Source organism: Mesoplodon bidens (genome assembly GCF_964165515.1).
Source record: "Mesoplodon bidens genome assembly, chromosome: 14".
NCBI lineage: Eukaryota > Metazoa > Chordata > Mammalia > Artiodactyla > Ziphiidae > Mesoplodon > Mesoplodon bidens.
The window spans coordinates 50,016,747-50,044,535 of NC_138170.1; the positions used below are offsets into that span (position 1 = coordinate 50,016,747).

Below are 27,789 nucleotides of genomic sequence, written 5' to 3' on the forward strand. Positions count from 1 at the left end.
GCTGTCACCTTTCTTTAATAGTTCCTACCACTTCCTCTGGCCACAGTAAGGAAACAAACAGATCCAGTCTTAAAGGCATTGGCTAAGACTGTAGAACAGAGCGATTATAATTTAATCAAATACCATCAATTATTTTTGTCAAATTTTTTTCCACTAGCTTTATAAAAGTTGATTATGTGATTGCCATCTTAACTACTATTCAGCAAATGTTTATAGATGAGCTAAGAAAAGTTCTTTTAAATGGATTAGCTTTTTTTTTTTTTTTTAATCTTAATAGGTTTTGGGTTTTTTGTTGTTGTTTTTGTTTTGTTTTTTTGACCGCGCAGCTTGTGGGATCCTAGTTCCCTGACCAGGGATCGGATCCAGACCCCCTGCAGTGGAAGTGCAGCGTCCTAACCACTGGACCACCAGGGAATTCCCTGGATTAGCTCGTTTGAGGTGAATTTTTTTTTTTTTTTTTTTTTTTTGCCAACGTTGGGGGAAGATGTGGAATCGTTTTTAAAATTTATTTTTATTTTTGGCTGTGTTGGGTCTTCGTTTCTGTGCGAGGGCTTTATCTAGTTGTGGCAAGCGGGGGCCACTCTTCATTGCAGTGCGCGGGCCTCTCACTATCGCTGCCTCTCTTGTTGCGGAGCACAGGCTCCAGATGCGCAGGCTCAGTAGTTGTGGCTCACAGGCCTAGTTGCTCCACGGCATGTGTGATCTTCCCAGACCAGGGCTCAAATCTTTGTCCCCTGCATTAGCAGGCAGATGCTCAACCACTGCGCCACCAGGGAAGCCCGAGGTGAATTTTTAAGAATGCTGTTTCGTCTCAAATACTAGGTGGCTTTTCCAAAGCTTTAAGTCTTAGAAAGAACTGGAAGGGAAATCACCTAGTCCCTCATTTCATAGATTAGGAAACTGAGGCCCATAGAAGTTAAATAATTTTCTAAGTCACATAAACATGAGTGGCCTTACGATTATTGTATAAAACAAGCAAGCTTTTCTGAATAGATGCTTTTTTATGTTTTGGGTTTTTTTCCACATAATTATAGGGGCAATTCTATATTTAATGGAAATCAAGGTGGAGTTTACATCTTTGGTGATGGACGAGGCCTTATTGAAGGAAATGACATTTATGGTAAGCATGTGGTTCTATAAAATTTTAGAGCTTGACCTGTGTTCCTGACATTAGCAAAAGGACCACTTGGAAACGTTCTGAGTAGGAGAACTGATCCAGTTTTTTTAAATTCTCAATAAAGATTATTCTGTGACATTTATTCACTTAACAAACATTTACTGAGTACCTTATAAGTACTAAGCAGTATTCTACATACCAGCGATAAAAACAAAACTTAAGACCCTAGTCTCACAGAGTATCTACAATTCCCTTACATTCACTCCATTGTTTAACAGTTAATAAATTATTTCTGTGGTAGTTTAATACACTTCGGTACTAATCAGAAAGGGAAAACCCTTATTCCTCATTAAAACTTCTAAGGTATTAATTTAGCAAACAATTATTAGGTATCTATGTGCTAGACACTGATATGTTCCTGGGCTTCCTCTTTTGCTAACACTTACTGGATAATACTTACATAAAGCTTACTCAGTGCCAGGCACTTTTTTGAGCGCCTTACCTGAATTAAGTCATGGAGTGTTTACATCAACCCTGTGAAGTAGACACTATTAAATATCCCCACTTACTGATCAGGAAACAAAGGCACCAAGAGGTTAAGCAGCTTATTCAAAGTTACACAGGATTCAAAACTTAACAGCCTGGCTCTAGAGTCTTTGGTCTTAACCACTATAGCTATACTGCCTACAGTCCTGCATCTTCTTACACTCCTAGTTCCCTTAGTTTTGTCTTGGAATGCTCATGGATCATAAGTATCTTTCTGAGTATGACATATTTCACAGAATTGTGCTCTTACTATGTTCCATTAGGCTCCATATGTTGATATTGTAACTTTTATTTTTAAATAGGCAATGCATTAGCAGGAATTCAGATTAGGACAAACAGTTGTCCAATTGTTCGACATAACAAAATTCATGATGGCCAGCATGGTGGAATTTATGTGGTAAGTTAATGAATACAGTTCTAGAATCTCATTCATCAAAATCAGGTTAGAAAAGGGGGTGAGGGCAGAATTATGTCTACATTTAGGTAGGCCATATTCAACTTTTTCTCTCTGCCAGTGTGTGAATGACTTAAAAGCTTCTAATTATAATTGGCAATATGGGCTGAACTCATAACAACAACTGGTTGGCAGTCTGAGTTATATTTGTTACACTGGGATTTTGCCAATGTGACTACCATAAGAGTCTCTGAAATTTTCCAGAAGTAATAAGTAAAATCATAATATCACTGAATATTAATGATACTAGACTTGAATATTTTTATCTTCTGAAAAAGCCAAACATTTGAATTTATATTGAAACATAATTTAAGCATCTTGCAAAGTTTAAAAACCTATGTATTAGTCCTATGTCTCCTGTCATCATGGTATCTGAAACTGTTACTCAAGTAAGAAAACGTAAGGGAATTTCAGAAAGGTCCTGTGTAATGCCAGGTATGACTCTAATTTTTATTCACAGTTCTAGAAATATTCATGTCTTAAATCTTCTAAAAATAAAAATTTTAGTAACTTGAACCTTGTTTTGAAGTGATTTCACCAATGATAAGTTGAAATAACTATTAACTTCCTAGTGAGGGATCTTCAGTTTGTTATATATCTTAGAATAAAATAAGTGTTTTTGTTAAACAAAATTGAATGCTACTACTCTTACTATAAGATTTAAAAGTACAAAACCACATAAGGAACAGTATAAAAACTCTGAGAGCTTAAACTTAGGTAGAGGCTATGTGAAAGAATGTTATCCATTTATCTCCTTATTCAGATTAAAAAACAAAAATTGAGATTTTTTTGGTCACAACCATCTTAAAAGAGGGAATACACTATAAACTACTTGGCTTATACAAGATACATATTGTAAATCAATGTAACTTTTATTTAGCATGAGAAAGGACAAGGCGTAATAGAAGAGAATGAAGTCTACAGTAATACTCTGGCTGGGGTCTGGGTGACAACTGGCAGCACTCCAGTACTGAGAAGAAACAGGATACACAGTGGCAAGCAGGTAAGATTATGTTAGACTCTCAGGAAATATATTGTTTTGTAAACACTTTTTTTACTTTGAAATTTTTTTTTTAATTTTTTTAGGTTGGTGTTTATTTTTATGACAATGGACATGGAGTACTAGAGGACAATGATATCTATAATCATATGTATTCAGGGGTTCAGATAAGGTAAATGTTTTCATATTTGGCTTTCTTTGGGGAGGGAGTTGTATGTGGGGTAGGCATGGCATACCCCAGTATAGTAGTCAGGTGTCTAGGAAAAACAGTAAGAGTTAAAGCTAAGCAATTAAGCATGGCTTAAATTGTCAGAATATAACTTTTCTTAGACTGTCTGAGGACAGCAGCCAATGGCACCTGACATGCTGTACCTAGCTTATTAAATGGGAGCTTCTGTTTTTATGCTATTTGTGCAAAATTAATAGTTCTTACACCCCTCTTTCTTGTATATTAAGTTTTTGTTTTGGAACTGTCGTACTCCTGATCATATAATTCAGTCCTTTATTTTATTATATATGAGGGGAGCATATAATAATAAAAGTTACTTAATCTAACCTCCTCAGTTTAGTTTACATATTAGGAGACTCTGTAGTAATAACATAATCTATAGCTAAGTGTGTTCTGTGGGAAATAGAATTAAGCAAAATTAAACCAGTTTCTTTACTGACAGACTTCTCAGAGCATCTTGAAGGTGATGCTTAATTATTTAGCTAATTCTTACTATGTAAATTTAATGTGGGTTTTCCTACTGTTATCTAACACGTGATGTGGGAGTAGAAGCAATTGAAATGGCATTATTTTCTATTCTATCCGTAGGACTGGAAGCAACCCCAAAATTAGACGCAACAAAATCTGGGGAGGACAAAATGGTGGAATTCTAGTTTATAATTCTGGTATGTTTGATCTTTTAATTTTTTTTCTTGGTGCTATTAGTCTTTAGAAATATACTTTCTAAATAACAAAACCTAAATCTTTGCATTTATAGGTCTAGGTTGTATAGAAGACAATGAAATATTTGACAATGCAATGGCTGGAGTCTGGATTAAGACAGATAGTAATCCTACACTAAGAAGAAATAAAATCCATGATGGAAGAGATGGTGGCATCTGTATATTTAATGGGGGTCGAGGTATTGTTGTTAATTTTGCATTAGTAAAAAACCCAGTTTTCCATTATTCTTCCATATCTTTAATGATCAATGACATTGCTATTTAATGTTATAAATGAGGGACTCACAGTCTTTTTCCTTATCAAGTCTCAAGATGTTTTAGGAGGTTAGTGCCTAGAGTTAAAGGAGACAAATGTTTACAGAATTTTCCTTTTCCTTCAAGCCACCTTGAGTGTGCCACTTGTTAGCGAGTCTTTAAGGTAGCAGAATTTGTTTACACCCTCTCTCTGGACCTTTTAATTATTCAGAATAGTGATATGATTATAATAAACTTCAAAGTCAAGTTATAGAACTAGGTGTGGAAAATTAATTGGTCTGTGAATATATATAAATGTCTGTAGTAAATAAGGATTGCTTTGTACCTGTTCACAACTGTCTTCGTTGGAGAATGGAATTAATTAAGCCAAGATGTGCTCAGTTTGGTATCCATAAAGGTCACATCACTTTACATTGAGGCAAAAGTTCACAGTCCCTGCCCCTTGCAAAGGCATAATTGTTCATAAAGAGAGACTGGGAGAGACTGTCAAATGCAAATTATCACCATTCCTGAAACATCAGTAACCCGGCATTATACATATCTTGTATAGAAGGTTAGCTAGTCACTACTCTAATATACCAAGATTTAATCAACAGAATTTACTACTACCACCAAACAATGATGATTCCATTAATGACACAGACTCTCAAGGAGCTTATAATCTAGTAATTCAGTAAATGACATTATCTCTGATAGGTTTCTTTGTAAGATATAATGAGGAAACAGTACAGAATGGTTGGTTTTATTTGTAAGGTGTTGGGAAGGGTTCTGGAGTAAAATCTTGAGCTGTGTCTTGAAAAATGAGTATTTACTGGTAAGTTGGGGGGTAGGGGGTTGAAGGCCATTCTAAGTGTAGAAAGTATAGTTATTTCATTCTTTTGTTTGTTCTGTGCATACTTACTAATTGAACATCACTGTACCAAACACTGATACAGATGCTAAAAATAAAATGGTGAATAAAACAGTACTACATCCAGAAAGTTGACAGTCTAATGGAGTGGCACATTGTAAGCAAAAGTCTAAAGGAAACAAAGTGGTGTTTAGTAAGGCAAGGGATACTGAAAGTCGAGGCCGGAAAAGGGGGCAGCGCCCAAATCGTAAGAGGCTTTGTTTATATATACAGTATAATGAAAAGGCTTTGTATATGTGCGGTACAGTTTGGACTAGATCTTAGCAACAGCATTTGAGGAGGTTATAGTGGACATATGCAAGATTAGAGGCAGGGTCTTGGAATAGTGTTTTCTAGGGGAAAGGGAATTTAGAAGTCAATACTGTGAACTACTACAGATGGATCAAATATGTACAGAAATAAAAACATTTCATGTCTTCAAGGGAGCAGAGAAACACTAGTACACAACTAAATATGATTCACTGTGATACATAAGTAGATTTTATAGGAGTAATATTAACTAATACTTATTTAGTACTGTGTACTTTTACATGTATTAACTAATTTAACCCTCATAATATCCCTACGTGGTAGGTGCTATTATGCCCATTTTACAGATAAGGAAATTGAGACAAAGAGAAGGTAAGTAATTTGCCCATTCAGAGTTTGGAAGTGGTGAAGTCAGTATTTGAAGGCATGAAGTCTCATTCCTCAGCCCACTGTTAATCATTGTTATCCTGCCAGAAGAGAATTAATAATTAACTTGATGGAGGAAAACTGAAAACCTCCCAGAGGAAGTGTCATTAAGAAGAAAGAGTACAGGACATTGCAGAAGGAGGAAATAATATAAACCAGAGGCATTAGGGATAAAAATGGATAGCATATTCAGAGTGTAGGTAATATAGTGAGACAGAGGAGTAGGTTGGGGGAATTTTTTTTTTATCTTTTATAAATTTATTTATTTATGCATGCATGCATGCAGGCTGTGTTGGGTCTACCGTTGCTGCGCGCGGGCTTTCTCTGGTTGCGGCGAGCGGGGGCTACTCTTCGTTGCAGTGCATGGGCTTCTTATCGCAGTGGCTTCTCTCGTTGTGGAGCGCGGGCTCTAGGTGTGCGGGCTTCAGTAGTTGCAGCACACGGGCTCAGTAGTTGTGTCTCACAGGCTCAGTAGTCGTGGCGCACTGGCTTAGTTGCTCTGTGGCATGTGGGATCTTCCTGGACCAAGGATGGAACCTGTGTCCCCTGCGTTGGCAGGCAGATTCTTAACCACTGTGCCACCAGGGAAGTCCCTGAGTTTTTTGTAAATAGCAAGTTAATTTTAAACTTTATTCTGATAGTTTTTTATACAGATAAAAGGATATGATAGAGTGGTGGGAAACACAACAGCAGAAGAGAGGTTGGAGTGAAAGAAATGGATCAAGGAATGCTGATAGGGGCCAGAAAGAATCAGGGCTTGAACTAAAACATGGAGAGTGCAAAGGTTCTAAAAATATTTCAAAGGAATTAATTTTAATTCAGCAGGGTTCAGTAAGAATCAGCTTTGTGCCAGGGCACTAGGGACTCATAAGCTAGAAATGGTCCTTGCAACCATGGAACTTCAGTTTCTTGGTTAGAATGGTTACCTGCCAAATTTAGCAATTTTTGGTTAAATTCTACTTTAAATATCTATGAATTACTAATAAAATTTCTTTTCAGTTGAAAAATTAGTCCTATGAATTTCACAATCCAGTTAATAAGAAAACCTAAATACCACCAAAAAGGCTAGTAAAATTTGCTATATGCATTAGCCTTAATCTGGGGAAATATTTTATTATAGGTCTCCTTGAAGAAAATGATATTTTCAGGAATGCTCAAGCAGGTGTTCTCATCAGCACTAATAGTCATCCAGTCTTGAGGAAAAACAGAATATTTGATGGATTTGCTGCAGGTTTGTATTTTCCTTTGTTACCTGTAGCTTGTTTTCTGTACATAAAATTGATTCTTGGTATCTCTTTTGCTTAGTAACTAAGGTGTGCAAAAGTATGCTGCAGAAGTTGGCTGAATGCCTGTTAACAACTGCTTATAAGAGCACCTAATCCAAGTTTTGGATTCTTCCACTCTAAGCCAACTTTATAATATTGCTCTTGTAGTTCAGTAGTAGTTATGAATCATTAATTGCATAGAGTAAATACAGGCTAGTACTACCATTAGAAATAGATTCAGATAAATTCAAGCCCTCTGGCCTCACAAACAGAATGTTTTTTTAAAGATCTTGGTAAGTGAAATCCAAGTGTCATGCATATATTTCAACTTTTTGCCACTGAAGAGGATTTCTCTTAATAATTCCAAATAACCATCTAGCTCCTACCTACACATATTTCTGGGCCCTATCTTCTTCTTAGTTTGCAAAGAAAATTTTAAATGTAATTATTAATAAAAGTAAATTACAAACCATCTGTATCATTCCTTTAGCAGGGATAGAGGAATATCAACAGTGGAAAGTGAATTGAATGTTACTATAAACAATTCAAATAAACATTTGCATGTATTTCTTTCAATGTTAACAGTTAATATACTTTTTATGTAAAAGAAGTAGTTCACTATATTTGCTATATTTCAGGTTTCTTTTAAGAAACTATATATAAAGTGATGCATCTGCTGTTTGTAAATTTTGCTTCAGGTATTGAAATTACAAATCATGCAACTGCAACACTAGAAGGCAATCAGATTTTTAACAACCGGTTTGGAGGCTTATTTTTAGCATCTGGTGTTAATGTGACAATGAAAGGTATGTTGGAGTCTGTGTTCTGCCTATAATGCAGTAAATATGCCATGAAAAGATGATAGAAGCCATTGTTATTCAGTAACTTAATACCTTCTGTCACTGTATAGTAACCAGCAATTCAAGAGAACTATTTTGAAAGAGTTTTGTTTCACCTTGTCCTAAATAGTTGGAGTATCTGGTACAAGGAAAACTCATTTCTATTCTTAGCCGATTTTTTTACTTCACTGGTTAGCCTCTTTTAAAGTTCTTAAAAACTCTATTAAAATAATCCTGTAATTTTCTATCTTAAGTCTTTATACTCTAGGATTTCTTATTTTTTTTATTACAGATAACAAAATAATGAACAATCAAGACGCCATAGAAAAGGCTGTTAGTAGAGGCCAATGTTTATATAAAATATCAAGTTACACCAGCTACCCCATGCATGATTTCTACAGGTATATTTCTAAATTATTTGTGAGTCTTGAAATGGGAGAGAGAGTAAGATTTACTTTTCTAAACTGACAAGAATTCACATATTTAGCTTTCCCTTAAATGTATGAGCTAAGAAAGTAAATTGGGTATTTGCTAATGGAAAAATATAACTGAAAATTTTATTAATTGTCCACATTGAGTTCTGTGATCAACCTACTTTGAGGATCCTGTTTGAGACCGTAAAATATGGGAAAATGTAATACTGCAGTAACTACTGATACCACTGAAAATGTGAACCATATTGTTTTCCTAGGAGTTTCAAGGTAAAGCTGTCATTAAGTGTTCCTTATATCCCAGCCACCATGAGTGGGTTTTGACTCCCCCTTCCCCCATACTGATTCAGTGAAGACTTGATAGGAACTTGTTTTCCTCAGAAGACACAAAATAGGAAATTCACTTATTCCATTAAAGTCCCTTTTCAGAATTAGACTAGATTAAAGCCACAAAAATTGGGGGCCTCTTTTCTTATAAGCCAAAGGCCATAGGGTAATATATAAACAAATTGCAGTATTTTGAATAAATAACATGATCAAGGAAAATAATGTAAGCTTTTGCTTTTTAGATGTCACACTTGTAACACCACAGATCGAAATGCCATATGTGTGAACTGCATTAAGAAGTGCCATCAGGGACATGATGTAGAATTTATTAGACATGATAGGTATGTATGTAGCACACTTGCTTGCTGTATTGCCCAATTATTTTCCTCCCCTCACTTTTCCTAATCTTTGGGTTTTCATTTTGCTTTAGGTTTTTCTGTGACTGTGGTGCTGGAACACTGTCTAATCCTTGTACATTAGCTGGTGAGCCTACACATGATACAGATACACTATATGACTCTGCTCCACCTATAGAATCTAATACATTGCAGCACAACTGAATTCCTTCCCTAAAGAAAAAGTCCTGCCATTCTAACATCATAACTTAAAACATTTTTTTTTGGAAGAAGATTTAAAATATTTGCCCATGCTACAGGAAGAGACTGTATTAAAAATGGATACACAAGGTCAGTTGACACTATGAAGCTCAAGCTACCAAAAAGAAAGTGGCAATATATTGACTCAGGATCTCAAAGCTGGGTGTTTTAGCATTACTGTGTAAAGACTTTTGAAGGGACAGAAGTGAAGAAAATAAGCTGCAATTTTGTACAGATACCAACTTCTGAAAAAAGCTGGTGTTTTTACAACTAGCATTGAATGCAGTCCAATTTGCAGTAGTACTCTTCAATAGACAAGCAGCTTTGTTGCTGCCTTTATGGACGTGGGTACCAATTGCTTTTGTAATATGGTAAAAATGTGAGCTAGCACTTCTGCATTTCTTTTGATTTTTTTTAACATGTATTCAGATTGAGAAATATGATTTTAATGCTTTAATCTCATGTAGTTTGTTTTTAATTTCAAGCAAAATCTTATTGTACTTGAATGTGCCCTGTTTTGTTAGCACACCTAGACTTGCTGTAACTGTACTCATGTCCCAGTATGTACGTTCTTTCTATGAAAGAGAAAACACTAATCTTAAATTATATCCAGCAATGTTTCTGGTATCCTTTAAGAAAAGTTAAGACTATATTTCCTTCCCTTCCCTGTGCAGCATTCAAAATCACCCCTAGACAAAGTGAGTGTTTTAATGAGACTTCCTAGGAAGGGATGCACTGTAAAACAAAAGTATTCTTGTAACTCAGTTTTGTGAAAGGTAAAAACTACTATGTTTTAAAAGTACACTTTAGAAAGTCTCTTCAAAACAGTCCTGTATTTGAACTCTGTTCATAGTTTTTTTTTGAACAGTTTAGACAAATTGCTGGAAATTAAAAGAATTTCCCGCATTAAGCTGAGACAAGTATATATACAGCCCTATACAGTTTCATAGCTCCCCCCGACCCCATTTATGTGTATTGGTGACAGTGGGTATAAACAGCCTGAAAGTGTATGCATGTACCATAACATCTAGACTTAATATATTGTGGAGTATTCAATAACCATTATGTAGAAGGTAGGTAAGAATTAAAAGGGTTTAATTTCCTAGAAAGAAAATGGAAAAATGGTCATTTTTAAAAAATAAAGTTTATTAGATCATAATGTTGTCTGAATTTACCACCTTTGTCAAAAGTGAACTCAAAGCTTCCAATGTAGTCTATAATTCCTCAATCAAAGTCAGCAACTTATGGACAGCTTCAGCATCTACAGTCGACCTTTCACTAGCCAGACAAACTTCCCTTTAAATAAATTTAAAAAAAAAAGTTTTAGTTTACATTTTTCACAGTGCATCATCCATCCCTTTACTGTTTTGGTAATCAACTACATGGTAAAATTATATCCAGTTATAATTACCGAAATAATCGCAGTGACTGAGTCATCTTCTCAAATTCTCTTGCTTTTCTATGTCCCTTTTGAATAACCTCCTCTGGAAGATTAGCAAGCCTTGCTGCATTAAAGCCATAGCTTTTAGGACAGGCTCCTTTAATGAATTTATACAGGAAGGTAATAGTCTCCTGGCTGGGATCTTCACATTCATTTTCTACCATGCATGCCTAAAAAAGAAAGATTACATGCTGGCAATGGAAGTACCCATTCAAAAACATAACTTTTGAATAAACAACTTGTACATACCATGTGTCCTAGGCGCACTGCAACATTTTGAGAATAGTCTTCAACTAATGAATGGTAGTGGGTAGAAAACAATGTACGACACTTAATATTCTCAGCAAGTTCTTTAACAACCGCATTTGCTATTGCTGTCCCATCAAAGGTTGCAGTACCTCTTCCTATGAAAATAAAATATACATGAACTATGTATTACACAATCTGCCATATTATATACAAAGAAGGACATGCCTCACAAAGGAATGGAAAAAAATGTACTAAAGATCAGTTCAGTATATCCAAAAGCATTCTGTAAACAGGCCCTCTCTAGCTAAGTAGGTCTGCTTGGAGTTCAGGAATACTACTCGAGTACCACTGTGCTTCAGAAACTTCCTTTTAGTTCTCTTTAAATAGCCTTATTATCCAATAAATATTCTCATTATCCCTGTAAAATTGCCACCTTAGGGCCAACTGTGGGGTCTATGGACAAAGGTGAGTGTATCATAGTCTTTAAGAGATGTGTCCTTCAGACCATTTTCGAGAAAAATAATTCTTTCTTCTAATGTTTTGGAAATTTTAATATCTTACCTAATTCATCCACAAGCACCAGAGAATGTGCGGTTGCATGTGTAAGTATACTGGCAGTTTCACTCAATTCAACAAAAAATGTACTTTCACCTAAAAAAAAATCACAAATAGGTGATCATTTTAAGAATCCTGTTGTAACAGTAGATTCATCTTTTAGGTTCATATCCTTTGAATCTATTATGAACTACCATGGTACTAAGAGATTGCTTCTAGTATGTTAAAAATTGCATAATGCTTTCAAATGTCTGAAAGCATTCTGCCTTGCGTAACACCGGAAAAAAATAAATAAAACATCCTATTTAAAGGTAGATGTGTTTTTAACACCTAAAATATAGAAATGAACTGTCAAATAACAGAGCCTTCGGTAGGAAAAAAAACTCACCTGACATTATTCTGTCTGAGGCACCAAGTCTAGTAAACACTCTATCGATTGGTGTGAGCCTACACACTTCAGCTGGTACATAACAACCCATCTGGGCCATTATAACTAGTAGGCCAGCCTGTGAATGAGGGAGAAAAAGGTCTTTTATGACTGACTGGTGTTAGAGAACAGACAGAGATATCTATGTATATCCAGAAGACAGAGATAATAAGCCCTAATAAATATTTATTAACTACGAGTGAGTAGTCAGGCACTCTAAAAAAAATCTTCACAAACCTAAGTAGGAAAAGTGAGGCTTAGGAAGGCATGAGGCTTAGGGCCTAACTGGCTTTATTTGAAACCTCAGCACCTATATGCTAACCAACTACACTAGTGATTCTCAACCTAAAACTACTGATGCCTAGAACCAATTCCAGACCAAACCATCAGTTTCAGAGGATGAACACACCCCAACTCCCAGGTACTTTTTTGTTGTGCTCTCTAGATGATTTTTGATTTAAAAATGAAAAGGAGGTTGGAAACCACCTTACTATACTATTGCTCCTCTCTAGTTAGCAAATTTGTACAGAAATATAATACAGTGCAGTAGTTAGGGGGTCAGCAAATATCTTCTGTCAAGGGCCCAATGTCTGTTACACATTGTTTTTTTCTACAACCCTTTAAAATCTAAATCATATTTAGCTCAGTAGCTAGCTAACCCCTGGCAGAAGGTCAGAAAAATATATTTATTTTCTTCCCTAAAAGCAGTTCCCAACAGTTAACTAGAGGTCATGAATCACTTTCCTGTATGAACAAGTGCAGTGGTTCTTGTATAAGGGTTCCTAGAAATGAACCTAATGTAAGAACAAACATAAAACATTTGTATTATTTTCATTCATTATGAATACCTCTGCCTTCACAGGAAATGGATTCAAAGTAAGAGTTCATAAAAAAACTCGTGGCCTGAAACCACCTTCACCTTCTTAATATACTTCCCTTAACATCAGGCAAATATTTGACCAATAAGAATACAGTTCTTAGTTTCATGACTCAGGGAGTTTCCCTTTGCTTCCTAATAAGTCAATGACTGAATTCTGTCATATGCTCCTTGGGAAATGGTGGCTTAAATATGTACTATATTCACTCTTTAAGTGTTACAAATAATTTGGTGTAACAAAACTTCAAGTTTACCTGTCTCATGAGCGTAGACTTGCCCCCCATATTCGGTCCAGTAACAAGCACACAGTAAGCTTTGCCATTTTCTTCCTCTTCCTCACAGCCTATTAGAATGTCATTTGGAATAAAGTCATCACCAAAAAAAGTCTTCGTAATGCAGGGGTGGCGTGATCCTTTAAGGTCTAGAAAGGGAGGAGTATCTTCTTCTGGCAACAGAATTACTGGACGACACATAGGACCATCACCCCCTCGACTGTAGTTAGCCAGGCACAATAAGACATCTGTTAAAGAGAGGTCAAGTGAAGCTTCATCATTTTTGAGGTTTCTTGATAAGCACAAAGGCCCAACTTCTATAAGAAGTCTTCCAAAAATGTTTTTTTAGTGGAGGTGGCATGCTCTACTTGCTCTTTTAGACATGGCAGCTTTTTTTCTAAAAGTAAGCACTCTAGTGACATTGTTTTAACTGCACAAAAATAAGTCATCAGCCTAAATGTTTTACATGTCTTATAGCACTTGTACTGAAATGAGAAATAACTTCCAATTTCAAGCCCAAGAAAATATCCCCTCAAAGTAGATTTTAAGTCCTCTAATATCTAGACCACAGGTATGCCAAAGGAAAGCTAAGATACAACAGAGAGATGCTGTAGTGGTCTCTCCGTGATATAATCATGGAGCTAACACTTCTTAGAAGCAGAACATTCTGACAATAGGCAGAATCTTAAGAGGAAAATATATTCACCAATTTTGAACACCTGAGCTGAGGGATGATTTTACATTACCTACCAAATTGTTTAAAACTGTATTGGCTTAAGGAATAAATGTGGCACACTCAAAAACCATAATAGATATACACACTCAAAAACAGAATAGGGGGCCTCCCTAGTGGCGCAGTGGTTGAGAGTCCGCCTGCCGATGCAGGGGATACGGGTTCGTGCCCCGGTCTGGGAGGATCCCATATGCCGCGGAGCGGCTGGGCCCGTGAGCCATGGCCGCTGGGCCTGCGCATCCGGAGCCTGTGCTCCGCAACGGGAGAGGCCACAACAGTGAGAGGCCCGCGTACCACAAAAAAAAAAAAAAAAAAAAACAGAATAGGATGCCATTTTATTCTGGACAGTTGTGTTCAGACTAAAATAGTTTTGTTACAAATTTGGGTAAACTATGGTTGCTGCATTTTTACAACAGAAAAAAACCCAAAACTGTAAAACAAGCAAAGGCTCCAAATGACTTGGCCATGAAATTTAAAGAAAAAGGAAATTACTTATGAAGCTGAAAAGGTTACCAAATTACAAATACGTATATCAGGGCTCTTAGAAATCAACTGTAGAAAAGAAAGTGTGACAACTTGGGCTAAAAGAAAAAGGGAAGATTAAAATCTTTTGAAGCGTTCATGTAAAGAGATCCACTGAAATACAAAAAAGAATGCAAGGGTGTATATATATATCTGTATATATATATATGAAAAAATGAAAACTGAGTGATAGGTCAAGGGATAGCTTTAAATTAGTGTGACAAAAAATAGCTTAAAAAACACTTATTGAATACAATAAATTCAATTGGAATTTGATCAAAATATATATGTGTCACTTGAGTTTAGGGACACGAGTCAATGAGGACTTTCCAATCTTAATATACAGTTGGAACACAGGACGTTACTAACCAAAGCTTTAGGAACAAGCCTCTTGAAAACCTTACCCAACACTGCGATGCACTCCACAGCAGCCTGCCAGTCCTTGTAATTTTTATCAAAGTTATAGAACAGTCGCCGCATGCAGTCCTTTAATGATACATCTCTCCGTTCTTCAGCATTTATCAGATTAGCCAACTTTTTCTCAATTGTTTTGGTCCAGTATCGTTTACAGCCCTTCTTGGTAGATTTCAACTCATATTCTTCTGGCAAATTACGGGTGATGAAATTCTCGGGAATTTCCAACTGGTAACGATTCCTACCAATTCCCCAGTAGACTATGGTCCTACAGCCAATTCTACTACGCTGTTTCTCCAAGTATTCCAGGAGGCTCTGTTCATTTTCTCTTATGTCAGCAAGAGCTTGATCATAATCAGAGTCAAATCCTGCTTTGGGAGTAATCAGTCCAGTCTTTCGAGCCTTTTCATGGTCAAAGGCTGTATCCCATCGGTTTAGTTCTAAAGTCAAATCAGGAAAGCGGCCTTCAGGATTTTTTGTCTGCAGAGTAAGGACCTGCTTAAGGATTTTAGACTTAAAGTCATCAATGACTTCTTCCATAACCCCTATAATTTTACATAGTACTTTGAATCCTTCCAGAGCAGAAAGAAAATCAATAATCTTTTTTTTGCTGTATGTGGTTTCTTCATACATTATAGCCCTGCTATCTGGGTGGTTCTGGCTCTTCAGGGGAGAGCCAACATTATGAATTTTACTCAGTAGCCTCTCAAGGTCTGGAAGCTTCTTTAGAAGGTCTACAACCTCAGAGATTTTGTCAGGCACAACCATTAGGTCTTCTATGGCATCTAGACGATCACTGATAACATAAGGGTTACAGAGTGGGGCACAAAGCCATTGCTTTAGGAGCCGCTTACCAAAGGGAGTATGGCAAGTATCAATCTTCTCTAACAGGGTCCCTTCAGTAGAACCATTTGTTCCGTTCAGAAAAATCTCCAAGTTGTTTAATGTCACAGCATCTAGCACCATTCGTTGATTGGCTTTAGCAAAGACAGCACCAGGTCTTGTAGCACGGACCGTGTCAGAATCCAAGGGAATATATTCTTCAAAATTAGCCATTGATAAAAGCTCCTGATCAATAAGGCATTTTTTGAGGTAGAAGATACAACCACCAAGAGCAGAGAGGGCCAATTCACTCTTCTCTCCCGGTGTCAACCCAACAGAATCAGACTCTGAGGTCATACCTTTAAGCACCTGGGGTAACATCACCCCACTGTCCTCATTTAACTTGTCTGTAAAATATCCTTCTTCAAGGAGAGTTCTCAAAGTTTTGGCTGCATCCCAAAACTGGGAACCTGGTATCAGACCTTCCTGAAGAGAAGAGGATAATGAACCCTTGAGAATCATCTTAGTTTCCACTGAGAGATTTCCTTTCTCAAACAAGACTTGTACTGGAGGATAGTGTGCCACTAAAGTCCTAAACCTGGAACAATGGCGATCATCTGAAAACTGACCTATGAAGAACTTCCCTAGCGAGGTATCAACAAAACATACTCCATACACTCGAGCGTGGCCAGAAGAATCATCTTCTTTTTCTTTGAGGCTAAGAAGGTACTTACTGTAGTTCTCTGAGGGGTCACCTTCCAGCACACTGTAGGTCTGTGTACCCTTGGTAATGACCCTACAGATCTCCCTCCTCACCACTCTATCATACTTAGATATATGTGCCATCTTTCTGCATCGTGCCTCCATCATTTCCGGGGTCTCAGTCTGTTCCACCCGTGCTACTTTATAGCCCTTCTGGACCAGGGAATCTGAATATCGGCCAAATGCAATTTCAGGGAAACCAGAATGGGCCCAGTTGCCTTTCATGAATACCAGCCCTAGTTCACTGACTCCAGTAAGAGCATCCATGTGGTAGAGCTCATAAAACTTCCCCACCTTATAAAATATGACAAGATCAAAGTTCTGAGACTTAATCTGCCACCACTTCCTCATCCCAGGAGTACAGGAATTAAGGAAATCCTCAGGCACGTAGAGTGTGGATGCATCAAAATCAGGGTGATCAGGTCGCCTCCTGTGCATATCTCTTCTCTTCTCCTCCTTAAGCCACTCTAAAGTTTCATGATACCAGATGGTGGGGCGACTACTGTCATCACATCCTCCACTAATGTGGGCTTGGGATTCAGAATTTTGAGGGGCAGAGAAAGCACTCAAAGTATTCTTGGTTTCTGATGAAATGCCAGTTGCTCGTTTGGTGGCCGAGGGCATTTCCTTCCTTGAACTTTTCCTTTTGAGGGAGCCATTTCCAGTTACCATTCTCTTCCTCTTTGGAGCAACTTTGACAGGGCTGTCCAGGCCTTCACTGTCACTATCCCCTACTCCACTGCTTATTTCATCACTGCTTCCTTCCTCCTTAGCATCTGGCTTAAATTCCACATCAGAGCCACCAATGTCACTCTCAGAGTCTGATATGACCCTTCGTTTTTTTATCTGGCGGCTACTTCGCCTAGATCCTTGCACCTTTGGCCTCACTTCCTCTTCACTCTCAATTTCATTTTCTTCTTCACTCTTATCTGATGTGTAAGTGGCACCTGCCTGGAAGGCAAAGAAGAGTATTTTAAAACAAAAGTAAAATTTGGAAAATGACAATATTGCTGTGGAATCTCTCAATATGTTGCAACTTCATCTATCAAGAGAAGAACCCACCTCCAGAAATAAACTATTTTCTTTCTCAAGGGATATCAATTTCAGTTTCACCTAACATTAAACAAGTATCACAATACAGGATTAAGTGATTCTGTCATGAGAGTTCTATCCTATTCAATACTGATGAAGTCCTTAGGATGACCACACATCACAAATACTCATAGGTGATGTCCTCATTAACAGTCATAGCTGTGGAAAAAACATTCAGTCTTCTGCTGTTATCTTTCTTCCAGGGTCACCTCTCCTCTTACATTTGGACATGTTATGAAGTTTACCATTTTATAAGTTATTTAGTATAAAAAAGCAGTAAATCAACCTAGTTCTAGTCCTTGCTTTCCACAAACCAGCTGTATCTTCTTGGGCAAGGCACATTCATTTATTATCATGGGCCTCCCTCATACGTAAAGTAGCATGAAGCTAAATGATTTCTGTAGTTACCATCCAGGTCTAAACATCTGAGTAACGTTATGATCTCTGGTCTCAACCTCAAAAATAAGATTAGAAACTCTTCTTTCATTTCTCTTAAAAAACTCATTATATTAACTTACTTATTGCCTATCTCATCTAGAATAGAATAAAACAAAATCAAACTTAGTTATAGATGAATCTTTTTAAGCACACGGCATTAATTTACTAAATTAGAGAATGATGACTATGTTTGTTTTAAATATGCCAATTATTTGTTCATTTCCTTAACAAGATTTAATTCACTCAAATAGTGACCGTTAATATTTGAAACCAAGGTTATATTTCAAGGTTACTTAATCTCTATTCTTACCAATCCAAAATACAAAAGTATTAGAGCACAAAACTGGATAATTAATTTCCACACCCTCATACAGCAGCTTATTACCAGACACCATGACCAATTTTATCACCATGTCCTTACTGTCCCTAGCTCTCTATATTGGTTACCAAAATGGTACTGCCTTTTACAGCATGTGTCTTTCTAGCAGGCTTGAGAACTTAAGTAAAAAGCGGTGCTAGGCTGCTGAGATTCTAAATAATATAACATGACCTACAGTCCAGGAATGTATAGAAGTATGCATGTATGAGTACTAAATAGATATATGGAAAATACCACTCTAATATGCCCCTGACCCTTTTTCATCACTCTCCTAACAGAAGTTAACAACCGCCTGTTAGCACTGTCCCACCTCCGTCTCTTCTTCCTCCTCTGGTTCTGAGGGCTCATCACACACTGCCAATTCAAGCCTCTCAATCTTGTCTTTATTCAAGGCTTCATCTGCACGTTGCATTGCTCTGAGTATTTCAGGCTTTGAACTGTAGAAATGACCTCCTTTCTGGGCTTCCTTTGACTTTGAACCTAAAAAACATATATATATTTATTTATAAATAGGAACTGTTGGCTAGATATTTGGCTCAATGTATAACACTTGCCCTAAGGAACAAGAGTGACAACAATCAAGTATAATTTTTAATCTCCCGTTATTTCTGATTGATACAGATAGATCAATAAAGCCTACAAGGAAGGAATTTTCAGGGAAAAACTACCAGTGAAACTGAAATTACCTGTTTTACCTCATTTAAGCTGCCTTAACTGTTGGTCACCCAGGACCACTTAGTCTCTTCTATAATGACCTGGGACTGTGACCCAAAACACCTAGGCACACCTCCTCTTCCGATGAGGCATGAGATGTAAAGGGGGTTTGAGACCCTTTTTAAAACAACATTACTTAAGGAAGGCAAAAACTACACTATCACTTAAATGAAGCAATGATATTAAAAATAAGTTTGTTCCCAAGGCAGTTAGATGTTAAAAAAAAAAAAAATCCTACATTTTGGGACAGTAACCCAGTTCAGACTTGTAATGTTAAATTTTTTCAAAACAGTTGCATCAAAATGTCTTGCTCTGCTTTAAAGTAAAATTTTTCCTTTATTCATTTCATTTCAAAGAGCTGTAGTATTAAATGTCATTTCCATCCACTGAGCAAAATTTCTATCCACAAGACCAATGATACAGAATTGTTTTAGTTCTTTTCCAAGAGGCATAACTAGGAATGTCTTTTCTCTTCTACCTGAATATACCTATAGTTGGAAAACTAACCTGAATTTGTCTAACAGATCCAAACATTATATTACACCCTTCTTTCTATATACTAAAACGATGAGACATCCTAAATTTCCATGGAATTAGCAACGTTCATAAGCTGACTAAAACAAAGCTGCAATTTCTCAGTTCTCTAAAGAGCTGCACCAAAACTACAAACTGCAACAATCAAAATCATTAAGAGTAGCTCTGAACTTTTCCCAAAGTACCTGCTGCAGCTGTACTTACCCCCCCCATCTATCTGGTGTCATCGTCATTCCCCGAAACCTCTGATGCAAACTACAGCTCTAAGACCATGCCCCCCAAAGAAGGCCTACTTTTTTCATGCATGCCTCTTTGCTGATTTATTCACATACATGTATTGCAACAATTTGGATATTTAAAGGGCAGAGAGCAGTATGCACACGGTTTGTTTTATAAAATAACTACAACATAAATGTAAACTTTTTTGATCTCTTTTTAAAGTCCTTTTTTGCCAAAGCTTTGTTTAGAATCTCAAAATTAGTCCTGGAAAAAGACCTCATTTACCATCTGGTCCAACTCTCTCTCTCATTTTATATATATGCAAACAGAATCAGAAAATAAGATTACACAGCAAATTAGTGGAAGATAGTGGAGAAAAACCTGTACATGCTGGAGTATTGAGGCACTGCATCCTGCAGTCATACTGTACATGCACTGTACAACCCAAGAGACTGATAGTGTGCACCCAGCCCAAGTGAAGCTAAAAATGCAGGACTGCTGATGTCCGTGATAAATAAGGCTGGGCCTGGGAAGAGAAAGTTAAGGTTCCAGAACTCTGATTTCTGATGTGAAACTCAACGCAGATGTGCTCATAAGGTGAGGCCAGGTAGCATGCATCTCCATCTGTCCTAAAGAATGTCACTGATCTATATTCTATGCATCTTGGCTGCATTTTCTTTTGGAACCTTTAAGATGGGAACACTTTAATTTACTCTTTTCATGTCTGAGTATGGCATTTTGGTCCAAATCATGAGATCCAATCAGGAAATCATTTTTCCTTTAATGATATGATATTGCTATAAGTCACTCAGAAGGAAGGAAATAAAAATTCCACTCCGCACAACAAACTGGCTTAAGACCAGCTGCATCTTATCCTTTTCCCATGCTAGAAGCTTTCACCATACCACTCCTGCAATTTATTTGAGTAAAATATGCTTAATTCCACTGTATGGGAGACACTCACACTCAGACTCATGTGTGCGTGCATGCTCTCTCTCTCACAAACATACACAATCTGCAGAGTGAATCTTTTACCTGTATATGGCTTTAACAGCCTTCTGCTAACCCAGCCCCTTGTTGGGCTGTCATCAAAAAACTGTACATGAACTCGGGCAGACTTTCCTTTCTCACGGATGAATGTTCCATCAAAAGGGTGGTTGTAAACCAGGCAAGGCCACCAAGGGTAACCCTCCATCTTGGCCCAAACCAAATCACCTGGTGAGAAGTCACAAGAACTGTTGCCAAAAGGAAATACATAATTTGGTTAATATTTTTTTAAGCTACATTAAAGGCAATTACCTGCAAATAAGCAATTTTAAGGAAGGTATCTTTAAGACTCCTTTGAAATTTTCTGGCATTAATATTCAGGAACAGAAATTCTAGAATTAATGATTTTTAAAAAACATTTTTCAAGTTATTTTTAAAAACATAAGCAAATATCACAATGTTTATTAAGACAAACACAAATATAATGGTATTAAGGTTAGAGACTATCTCAGAATTATTCAAGGTTTAAAAACTGGCAGAGGGCCTCCCTGGTGGCGCAGTGGTTGAGAGTCCGCCTGCCGATGCAGGGGATACGGGTTCGTGCCCCGGTCTGGGAGGATCCCATATGCCGCGGAGCGGCTGGGCCCGTGAGCCATGGCCTCTGGGCCTGCGCGTCCGGAGCCTGTGCTCCGCAACGGGAGAGGCCACAACAGTGAGAGGCCCGCATACCGCAAAAAGAAAAAAAAAAAAAAAAAAAAAAAAAAAAAAAAAAAAACTGGCAGAATTCTGATAGACTACTGATAGCAGGAAAAAGACATAAACTCATTGTACTTGTGATCCAAATTATAATGAGTAACACCTGTACTACAAATATGGTATACATTAGGAACAGGATCTGACCCAAAGTATTAATACCAAACATACCGACTGTGTAAATTTGCTACTTATATTCAGTATTATCGACTTTGCTCCAATGTATTCCAAATACTCCAAAAGCTACCTATAGCACACTACTACCCCCACCCTCACCCTAAAAATCTAGCTTTATGGAAAAACTTAAGTCAAGAGATAAGTGCCTAATGTACCCAAAATAGTTGAGTACATAATGCCTACAGAATCAACAGGAGATTCAATCTGCACAAAAGCTGATTTAGCCCTAAAGGTTTCCTGAGAAAGGGAGAGGAGGGGAAAGGAGAGGGAGAAGGGTAGCAGTGTCCAGTAACAGACTACAAGAGTCCCTCAGTGATGGAGAGGGCACAACAACTGATAAACCCTGCTCAAGTACTATATACCAAGACTTTCTAAGCCCGCTTACAGGTTTTCGCTGAATAACTACAAATGTAAAATAAGCACATTACAAAAAGAATATTTTAGACATTTTTGAATCATCAATTGAGGCCACCTTATAAAATCAGGCCCAATCATAAAATTAAAGTATTTCTTTCTTCAAAAAATATGAATATGGAAATCCCTATGCTGGACAGTTAGAAAAGAAACCAGAACAGGAACATGGCTTCAGCTGGTGCTTATATCAAGGGCCTTTAAGGTACATTCTTCTTTCAACTTAGAAATCTATAGCGACCTGCACAACTTTATAATTATTGCCGTCAAACACCACAAGGCTCATCTTCAAACAGGGAGCTGTGTCTGCACCATTCAGACTTCTTACCTTAAGCGCTTCATCCTTCCTAACATATCCATTAATTAACAGGAGACAAAGACCCTTATCTCCGTGTGAAACTGTCAAGCAGGCTTTCCCTTAACTTAGGCAGGTAGCCACTTAACCACAAAGTCTATCACACACTGGTATCAGAAAACCACAAGCTGGGACTTCCCTGGCGGCGCAGCGCAGTGGTTTAAGAATCCTGCCAATGCACGGGACATGGGTTTAAGCCCTGGTCCAGGAAGATCCCACATGTGGCGGAGCAATTAAGCCCGTGCACCACAACTACTGAGCCGCGCACCTAGAGCCTGTGCTCCGCAACAAGAGAAGCCACCGCTCTCTGGAACTAGAGAACGCCTGCGTGCAGCAACAAAGACCCAACACAGCCAAAAATAAATAAATAAAGTTATTAAAAATAAAATTAAAAAATAAAATGATAATATATCTCAAATGTTTGATATTCTTGGAATTTTAAAGACAGTTTTAAAAAGGTAAGAGGAAAAGGTGACAACTCAGAAAAACAAGTGTAAAAGCCTTCATACAACTAAAAATAAGAAATGACTTAAGCTAAATATACAGTAAACAGATCTTTAAGCTTTTGCTTAAAAATCACATTATTTTTGCTCCCTCTTACCTTGGTGTCGATTACTAGTTGTGCCCCAAATTTGTAAGCAAAATTTTTGGCTATCTACTTTTTAAAAAAGAATCAGTAGATAGCAATGTACTGCTAGAATTTGCTCCTATAAACAATAAAAGATAGACTGGTTATGTCTAACAAAAACTTGTGTATGTAAATACAAGTTTCACAAATGTGAAACATGCTCTCAAGCCAACTTTAGAAATCAAACTATCAGTGTTTGTATCTACCTCTTAAGGTGGACCATTAGAGCAGAATTCCCCTACCCTCAAACAGCTAATGAGAAAAGAGAAGTAATCAGAGCAATTAATAACAAAGGCTCCCATTATACCTGCCCATCTACCTGTACCTCTGCCCACATACCTGGCTTTCTCTCCTTCAGCTTGCATAACTATGGCACCCATCACTTATGCATTAGGTCTACAGTGACCATATAAATTATCATCCAAACTGGCCTCTAAAACTATTTCCTAAATAAATTATCATCCAAACTGGCCTCTGAAACTGTTTCTTAAATTTTATTAGAAAGGAAGTCTACATAAAAAACTAAAAGAAACCAGGGTTCTTTGGAGAGCAGCTTAAGAAGCAGGGACATTGACCATCGTCATCAGAATGAAAAGATGTTTTCAAAAGTTTTGAGGGGGGCTTCCCTGGTGGCGCAGTGGTTGAGAGTCCGCCTGCCGATGCAGGGGACACGGGTTCGTGCCCCGGTCCGGGAGGATCCCACATGCTGCGGAGCGGCTGGGCCCGTGAACCATGGCCGCTGAGCCTGCGCGTCTGGAGCCTGTGCTCTGCAATAGGAGAGGCCACAGCAGTGAGAGGCCCGCGTACCGCAAAAATGAATAAATAAATAAATAAAGTAAAATTCAAAAGTTAAGAAAAAAAGAAAGCCAAATCTATATACTGAATGGAGAGTTTCTTTAGAAGCCTAGTATCAAATGCCCATCTTTCCTGAATACTTTGGAAGTAGTCCCCATAGTAGGTGGTCAAGTGTAAACAATGTTATGCTTTTACAAGTCTCCTAAATTCAGACCTCAAAAAAACAAAGAGCATATGCTATTCAACACGTAAAGCACAACCATACAATAAATACTTCCATCCGTTTAGAATGGATGCAGGAAGAATCAAATTCATGTTTAAGTAAACATTATTAACACATTATGCATCTCTCACCATGAAAAATAGTCTGTTACAGAGGATGCACATGTAGGGAAGGAAAAATATTTTCCCCTTTACCCTTCTGAGTTCTTGGCTAAGAGCCCCTGTAATAAAAAATTAACAAGAAAAAGATAGACAAAAGTTTATTAACATGTATACCTCCCCATACACGTGGGAGATGCTAAGGAAAACTGAGTAACTCCCAGAGATGGCCCGAGTCACCATCTTAAAACATCATCTGCAGCTTTATAAAGACAAAAGAAAGATGGGGTGGCAGGGACAGATAAGGGAGGTTACCAGGAAAAGAACAAAAAACACGGGTATGGTTGTTATGCAGATTTCAGTCAGTGCCTTCTCCATTTAATAAGTTTCTGGTGATTTAGTCACTCTTCTCTTCCTAGTACAGAGAGGGAGACATCCTTACAAACGGAGATTTCCTTTTTAAATGTAAATTTCCCTTACAGAAGAGTAACTTCTATAGCTCTCAGAGCTTCTCCAGTGTCCCCCAGTTTCTGTGTCCCCCGTTTCTCAAAAATTATCAGTTCAAAATAACCTCTATGCCAGAGGCACATTCTGGGGTGGCATATCCTGCTACTCTTCACACAACTACATAAACTGCTTGAGAGGGTCGCTTAAAGGAGAATAACACTGTAATTCCACGTAGACTTTGAAAAATCTGTATAACACCTAAAACGCAGGACATTGTAAATCAACTACTCAAGTTTCTGATCCTGAATGCGTTCTTTATTTTTCTGTACCACTATTTCTTCATCCTTTCAAATGGCTACCATTACACACTATGCCTAATACAATACCTGGGATACAGTAAATGTGAGCTTTTCAAAATGTCGCCCGCTGCTGCAACAAAGGCCAGCCAAGCCCTGGAGCAGCACTGAACTGCCGAGAAGGCGAGGAAGACACCCCTGGGCAGGCTTCCCCATAGTCGCGTCCATACGTCCCCGCCCAGAGTCAGATCAAGGCCTTTGGAGGCTCACTCTCAATTCCGGAAAAATTACACTGCCCCAACCTCCCTTGAAATCGCCAACAAAAGATGCACTATATCAGGGAGTTCCCTGGTGGTGTAGTGGTTAGGATTCCTGGCTGTCACTGCTGGGGCCGGGGTTTGATCCCTGGTCGGGGACTGAGATCCCAAAAGCCTGGGGAAAGGGGGCGGCCAAAAAAAAAAGTGCACTGATCCTTAAACTAACATTATTTTCAACTGGCACAATACTTCCAGGTGTCAAAAATCAACACTGTTCCTAAACTTTCATCTGTTTGGGAGCATATGCTGTCTACCTACAGGATAAGCCAACTGGATCCCTGCACTTGCTGCTCCCCCGCCCCTGCAATCCTTACTATCACCAATCAGGCCCCTCCGTCTACGAGTGGACACACCCCTCGCGCTCTAAACTCGTCGTCCACCCCAACCCCCATACCCAGGCCGAGGGCCCGCCCACCCACCCCGCCAGAGGCTTCGAGTCCGAGGCTCTCAGCCAAACATCGAGCGTATTCCTCCAACGACTACTGGACCGGTAATTCACCGTCCCAGCTGTAAAGGAGAAACGTCCCCCGGGAGTCCCACTCGCAGCACGCCGCGCCCCACAACCTGCAGGTGGCCGGCGGTCATCCCCCCAGCGGGCATTCCTCTTTCCCGCCACCCCTCCCCCGCCACGGGCAGGCACCACCCCCTCCCTCGCTCTGGGGGCGCACCCCACGCCGAGCAGACAAGCTCTTTTCTCTTCCCGCCGCACCCTCAGTGCTCCCGTCTCTCATTTCTCCTCCCTGCCCCGAGCACCTTCCACTCCTCCTCCCCCACCTGACGGACCGCGTGTCCTCCTCTACCCCCGAACTAAGCGCGTCCTCCCTTCCCCTCCAACCCTTCGTACACAGCCGATTTCCTCCTACCCTGTTTACAGGCTACACCCCCAAGGCTCCCTGCGTTCTTTCAGGCCAGATATGCAACCCCACCTCCTCCGAGCCCAGGCGCTGGCCGAGCACCCCAGCCCGCCCCCCCGAGGCGAGCCTCCCTTCCCTGGGCTCCCTGCGCCTCCCCCCACTGTACCACCTCCTCCAAGCCCAGGGCCTGGCCGCGCACCCCCCAGGCCCCTGAAGCGACCTCCCTGCGCCCCGACACCCCGCTACCTGGCGGGGACCGCAGGGGCTGCCGACTTTCGCAGCCCTCCGTTGAGGTTTCTCGCCTCGGCCCGCGAAGTGGAACCCACCAGGGGCCCCGGCCCAGGCCCGGCCTCGCTCCAGGCCGCATCCCCGCCTGGGGAAGGGGAGGCCCCGGTGGCAGTGGCGGCGGCGCTTTCACTTGAGGCCCTGACCGGGCCTTTGCTGGCATTATTCAGGGCTGGAGACTTGGGGAAGAAGCTGTACAGCGTGCTCTGTCGCGACATGGCCACGGTCGCCGAGGCCCAACCGCTCTGTCGGACCGAGCCACTAGAGGCACGGCAAGTACCGCGAGGGGCCTGCTGGCGGGAAATCGGGGGGGAGGTGCGCTCTGCTGGAGGAACACTGGCCCCATCGGCCAATCGGCAGGCCGTTCGCGGGCGGAGTCCCGGGCGGCGCGCGTCCGGCCCCGCCCCCTCGGGCGCCAGGAGACGTGGGGAGGGGAGGGGCCAGCACGCCGCGCGGGGTAGCTGCCGGTGGCGCCTCCAGCCTCTCCCCTTGCGGCAGGAATGGGCCGGGGATGGTTGGGACTGGAGCACCTCGGCCCGAGCGAAGCTGGGCGCTGCTGCGGGGCTGACCCCCTCGGAAAGGCGTTCCTCTTTGGAAGGGAATCTGGCGGTCGCGGGGGTGCGATCACGCAGCGCCAGGTGTGTGCCGAGTGCGTGCACCGCGTGAGCATGAGTGGCCGCGGTGCAAGGGGTAAACCGAACGGCCACAGAAAGAAGCCCTGGCGGAGAAACGCCTTCCAGAGCCTGCATGGACAATCCTGCTGTTAGAACGCTTACCCCAAGGAACCGGAAAGGAAAAAAAGGATCCAGACTTAAATCAGCAGAAGATCAAGTCTTCTGTTCGCTTTGTATTCTCAAAGCGTTGCACATAGTAGGCACTTGATAAATACTTTACAACTGAACGCTAAGTTTTTGGCCCAGTATGAGTTTATGATTTAAAAAAAAAATTGCCAGCCACACAGCTTTCCTCTGCCTGGAAGCAATCCAGTCATTTCACATAGATTAACTCATTAAATCCTCACAATAACCTGCGAGGTAAGTATCAATACTTCAGGTCCGCTGTTCCTTATCTGAAACTCTTGGGCCAGGTGTGTCTCAGAATGCAGGATTTTTCATATTTTAGAAAAGTCACAAGGTGTGAATTAAAAGTTCCTATTCTCCAAATTCAAGAAAGACGTTGGAAGACTGACAGCTCTTTGGCCCTAATCCTAAACTGTGAATAAGTAACTGGAATCCATAATCCCAGAAACCAGCCCCAATCAGCAACAGCTGTGCTTTGGTGCAAACATATAAAGATCAGCTCTTTGCTTTGTTCAGGAGGCTGTGTTCTGCCACAGCGTTCTCCTGT

The 27,789-nt window shown here is 39.6% G+C and overlaps 2 protein-coding genes across 4 annotated transcripts in view; one reads left to right on the forward strand and one right to left on the reverse strand.

Moving 5' to 3' along the window:
- Positions 1–10,525, forward strand: part of FBXO11 (F-box protein 11) — a gene marked incomplete at its 5' end in the record, with an annotated part of 111,597 nt that extends 101,072 nt beyond the window's left edge. For both annotated transcript variants that reach the window (XM_081254042.1, XM_081254043.1), the window contains 11 exons: positions 1,035–1,120; positions 1,966–2,060; positions 2,998–3,120; positions 3,204–3,289; positions 3,935–4,011; positions 4,104–4,247; positions 7,029–7,139; positions 7,872–7,979; positions 8,305–8,413; positions 9,013–9,111; positions 9,201–10,525. In XM_081254042.1, the coding sequence (XP_081110168.1) occupies positions 1,035–1,120; positions 1,966–2,060; positions 2,998–3,120; positions 3,204–3,289; positions 3,935–4,011; positions 4,104–4,247; positions 7,029–7,139; positions 7,872–7,979; positions 8,305–8,413; positions 9,013–9,111; positions 9,201–9,330 (1,168 nt within the window). In that variant the 3' untranslated portion in view covers positions 9,331–10,525. The remainder of the gene's footprint in view (positions 1–1,034; positions 1,121–1,965; positions 2,061–2,997; positions 3,121–3,203; positions 3,290–3,934; positions 4,012–4,103; positions 4,248–7,028; positions 7,140–7,871; positions 7,980–8,304; positions 8,414–9,012; positions 9,112–9,200) is intronic.
- On the reverse strand, positions 9,221–26,790 carry MSH6 (mutS homolog 6). Of its 2 annotated transcripts, XM_081254036.1 has the most exons (10): positions 26,404–26,789; positions 20,852–21,051; positions 18,660–18,829; positions 14,847–17,391; positions 13,170–13,435; positions 12,000–12,117; positions 11,618–11,707; positions 11,057–11,211; positions 10,778–10,977; positions 9,221–10,662 (listed from the first exon to the last, which is right to left on the reverse strand). In XM_081254036.1, exons 1-10 carry the CDS (start codon positions 26,658–26,660, stop codon positions 10,581–10,583), a joined length of 4,083 nt encoding a protein of 1,360 aa, XP_081110162.1. In that variant the 5' UTR covers positions 26,661–26,789; the 3' UTR covers positions 9,221–10,580. The 2 variants fall into 2 exon arrangements, with proteins under 2 accessions (XP_081110162.1, XP_081110163.1); XM_081254037.1 differs by lacking the exon at positions 11,618–11,707 and having other exon boundaries at positions 26,404–26,790.
- Between the last annotated feature and the right edge of the window lie 999 nt (positions 26,791–27,789).

Coding starts and splice junctions, on each gene's coding strand:
- MSH6 (XM_081254036.1), bottom strand. CDS start 26,660: ATGTCGCGACAGAGCACGCTGTACAGCTTCTTCCCCAAGTCTCCAGCC. Junction 17,392..18,659: donor AGGAGGAAGAAGAGACGGAG/GTGGGACAGTGC, acceptor TTTGCCTTCCAG/GCAGGTGCCACTTACACATC. Junction 10,978..11,056: donor CAGTGCGCCTAGGACACATG/GTATGTACAAGT, acceptor TTTCTTTTTTAG/GCATGCATGGTAGAAAATGA.